General features: G+C 43.0%; 1 protein-coding gene across 1 annotated transcript; it reads right to left on the reverse strand.

Annotated features, from left to right (window-relative positions):
• Nucleotides 1-898: 898 nt before the first annotated feature.
• On the reverse strand, nt 899-1,787 carry LOC142817385 (uncharacterized). The gene is made up of 2 exons (XM_075894411.1): nt 1,710-1,787; nt 899-1,578 (listed from the first exon to the last, which is right to left on the reverse strand). Exons 1-2 carry the CDS (start codon nt 1,777-1,779, stop codon nt 914-916), a joined length of 735 nt encoding a protein of 244 aa, XP_075750526.1. The 5' UTR covers nt 1,780-1,787; the 3' UTR covers nt 899-913.
• Between the last annotated feature and the right edge of the window lie 983 nt (nt 1,788-2,770).

Consider the following 2,770-nt stretch of genomic DNA (forward strand, 5'->3'; position numbering starts at 1 on the left):
TTTCCTATTTCGAAACACTGTTTAAATAAAAATATTCTGCACATCATATGAACCACCTACGCTTATTTTTTCAACTCAACTGTTTTCCTGTTCACTTAGGCCGAATAGAATCACCGCCGCTGATCGCGTTCTCGCTCTCCAGCACGTGTAGCCTCGGAATATGCAGCGTCATATTCAGGTGCATGGTTCTTGCTCGAACTACTCATGGCTACAAACTAACCGCACAAACTGACTCTTTTATAACAATTCAGAAGACATTATTATGCAAAACAGGTTCATTTAGGACGTATTTATTGGCATTACCGTATGCTAGGTAACAGTCTTATTTAAGCTTGGCGTGGTTATACATGAATATTTGGGTTGCTTCGACCTGGCTCCACTTGAGCTCTCGCTATTACGCATGTACGCATCTGGGGCGGTTTCTCGTTGCTACTGCTTACTCGCATGCATGTCTTGGCGTGACGTCATACCAGGTGGCGTCGCGAGGCGAGTTGTGGCTGCGCAGCTCTGCCGTCGGTGATCTTTGAACTAAAGTCCACGTCAGGGTACAGCCGTTCTCATGCCGTTCTTAGCAATTTCGCCATTAAAAAGTGTATGAAGCAGCCTACTTCGTGTTGCTCAAATGTACAGAACTGGTAGCGTAATGTGGGTTTGAATCTTGATAAAAGAAAGAGTGAAATTTTTCCGATTAAGTATGAAGTATTTCGAATAAAATCAACAAAGAATGTCCCATGTGCTTTTTATCGCTTGTTTACCAGTTTTATTAGTATCCAACAATTACTTTAGTGGCTTACCGCTAAAGTGAAGTTTTGAATCATTTACGAAAATCGTTCTTGTGTTCTTTAAACTGCTGTTAACTGTAATTGAATCAGGCAAATCATATAATCAATTGAAGTAATAAATTATTACGTATTCACAGTTGGTACAATTTTAGTAAAGTTTGAGAGGGCAAGTAGCTTCTGAGCAGATTTTCGGCGCTAAAGTTCACAAAGCGAATCGTGTCGTCCATGTATGTGCGCAGAACGTCTTCGACCAAATAACGCAGCAGCCGCTCAGCGTGTCGGTTCAACATTGATGTGAAGGTGTTCACCACACGACCATAGGAGTCAATGGCGTCTAGGGAGGCATTCAAACCATGTACCTTGCGCAAGACGAGCAACTGTAGGCTGCTTTTGCCGCTTTTGAAGTCGGTGCCTGCCGAAAAGTTCATGGTTACCGCATGCGCGTGGAAGCTGAGATTGCGGCGCGTGTTGTATATGATGGACGTTTGCAAGGGAGGCCCGATTATTCGGCCCGGGGACAGCACGACGGCAAACACGCCATCTACAGGTCCCATTTCCAGCGTGGTTCGAAGGTCCACGGTTGTCGACAGTCGCATGATCAAGGACTCGGAACGGTGCAGGCTGCTCAGACCGGTCACGCGGCCACCTAAGACGCGCAGCTGGCCACCCCAGTCGCTGTCCAATACCAGCGGCGGCACCACATACGGGTTGAGGACGGGCATGTCAGCAACTCTAGTGACAAAGTCGTCTACTGTTGTGTGGTTCACTCGCTCTGGCGATGGCCGATTGAGCTCCGCTGCATAGACACGTTCTAGCAATTTAAAACTGCAGTAGGCAAGTTTGCACGAAAATAAAACACGATACTCAATTCAGTCCCTCACCTTGTGCGTGACTAGAATAGTGAGGTTCTATCTGTACTACACTTACCTGTCTGCGGAGGCACTCGCAACAAGACAATGGCCAGGACTAGGAGGCCCGGTAGCCTCTGCCACGTCATGGCGCGAGGTGTTGTTGTTCTTCTAAAAGTAGGTTATACCCACTATAGCGGATTTGCCAAAAACGTTCGTGGGTTCTCAAAAGAATGGCTCAACCCACCACAATTGAACGAACAGGACCTACGTGGCATTATGAATTGCAAAAAAAAGATTTGCGAAAGGTTCTTGATATGAAACCGAAATTATTAGTGGGAATTTGAGCTTTTGCGTACAATGATAATTTTACACCTTCTAAGCAAGGGAAATAACACTATACATATAATTGACACTGCTTAAATATGAAAGTTTACTACGTACGTACAGATAATAATAGACTCGTCTTCGTTTCTTTTATTTATTATGAAGTGTTTTCATTTCTTTGCAATACAATTAAACATGGCGTCATATATGGCCATGTTGCAGCGCCGCAGAGAGAGTAACGCCAATGTGAAATTATCACTTGCAAGTTTTTATAAAGTCGGTTTGCGAAGTCATCGACTTACATTTTACTTCATCTAGATTTGCGATCATGGATCTTTTTCTATGGCGCAGCCAAAGATTTAGGCAGCATGTGGTATATGGAAAGCATGTAATTTGTGAAGTCATGAACACATTATAATTAAAAATAAAATAGCAACTGAATAAACGCACCAGAAACACACAAGTACACTAAATAATGAGGAAACTACGTTTGACGCAGTAAATTTAGAACCTCTGTTTTATCCTGAGAATATCTGAAGTAAGAACGCAAACCCATAGCTTTAAACGTGAATAGGACATCTAGTCACTTTTGTCATAAAAACATTTCCCGCCAGGTGGCTATAAAGTAACTATAGCACAGAAAATATGCGCGCAAAGTTTCTGCATTGTGCTTCACTCGCTGTTGACAGTCCTACATATAATTTTATTTAATGTTGTCACGAACATTGGATATCTGGTTGATATGTTTAGAAAGCAGTGATACCGTGGCTCTTCTAAAATTTCTCAAAAAGAGCGAAAGAAGGTACTGATCCG

Source organism: Rhipicephalus microplus, chromosome 5, assembly GCF_043290135.1.
Source record: "Rhipicephalus microplus isolate Deutch F79 chromosome 5, USDA_Rmic, whole genome shotgun sequence".
Classification (NCBI taxonomy): domain Eukaryota; kingdom Metazoa; phylum Arthropoda; class Arachnida; order Ixodida; family Ixodidae; genus Rhipicephalus; species Rhipicephalus microplus.

Bases quoted from the DNA above. Each gene is read 5' to 3' on its own strand.
- LOC142817385 (XM_075894411.1), bottom strand. From the start codon at position 1,779: ATGACGTGGCAGAGGCTACCGGGCCTCCTAGTCCTGGCCATTGTCTTG. The intron at 1,579-1,709 runs GTAAGTGTAGTA...GTGTCTATGCAG, and splicing joins GCGAGTGCCTCCGCAGACAG to CGGAGCTCAATCGGCCATCG.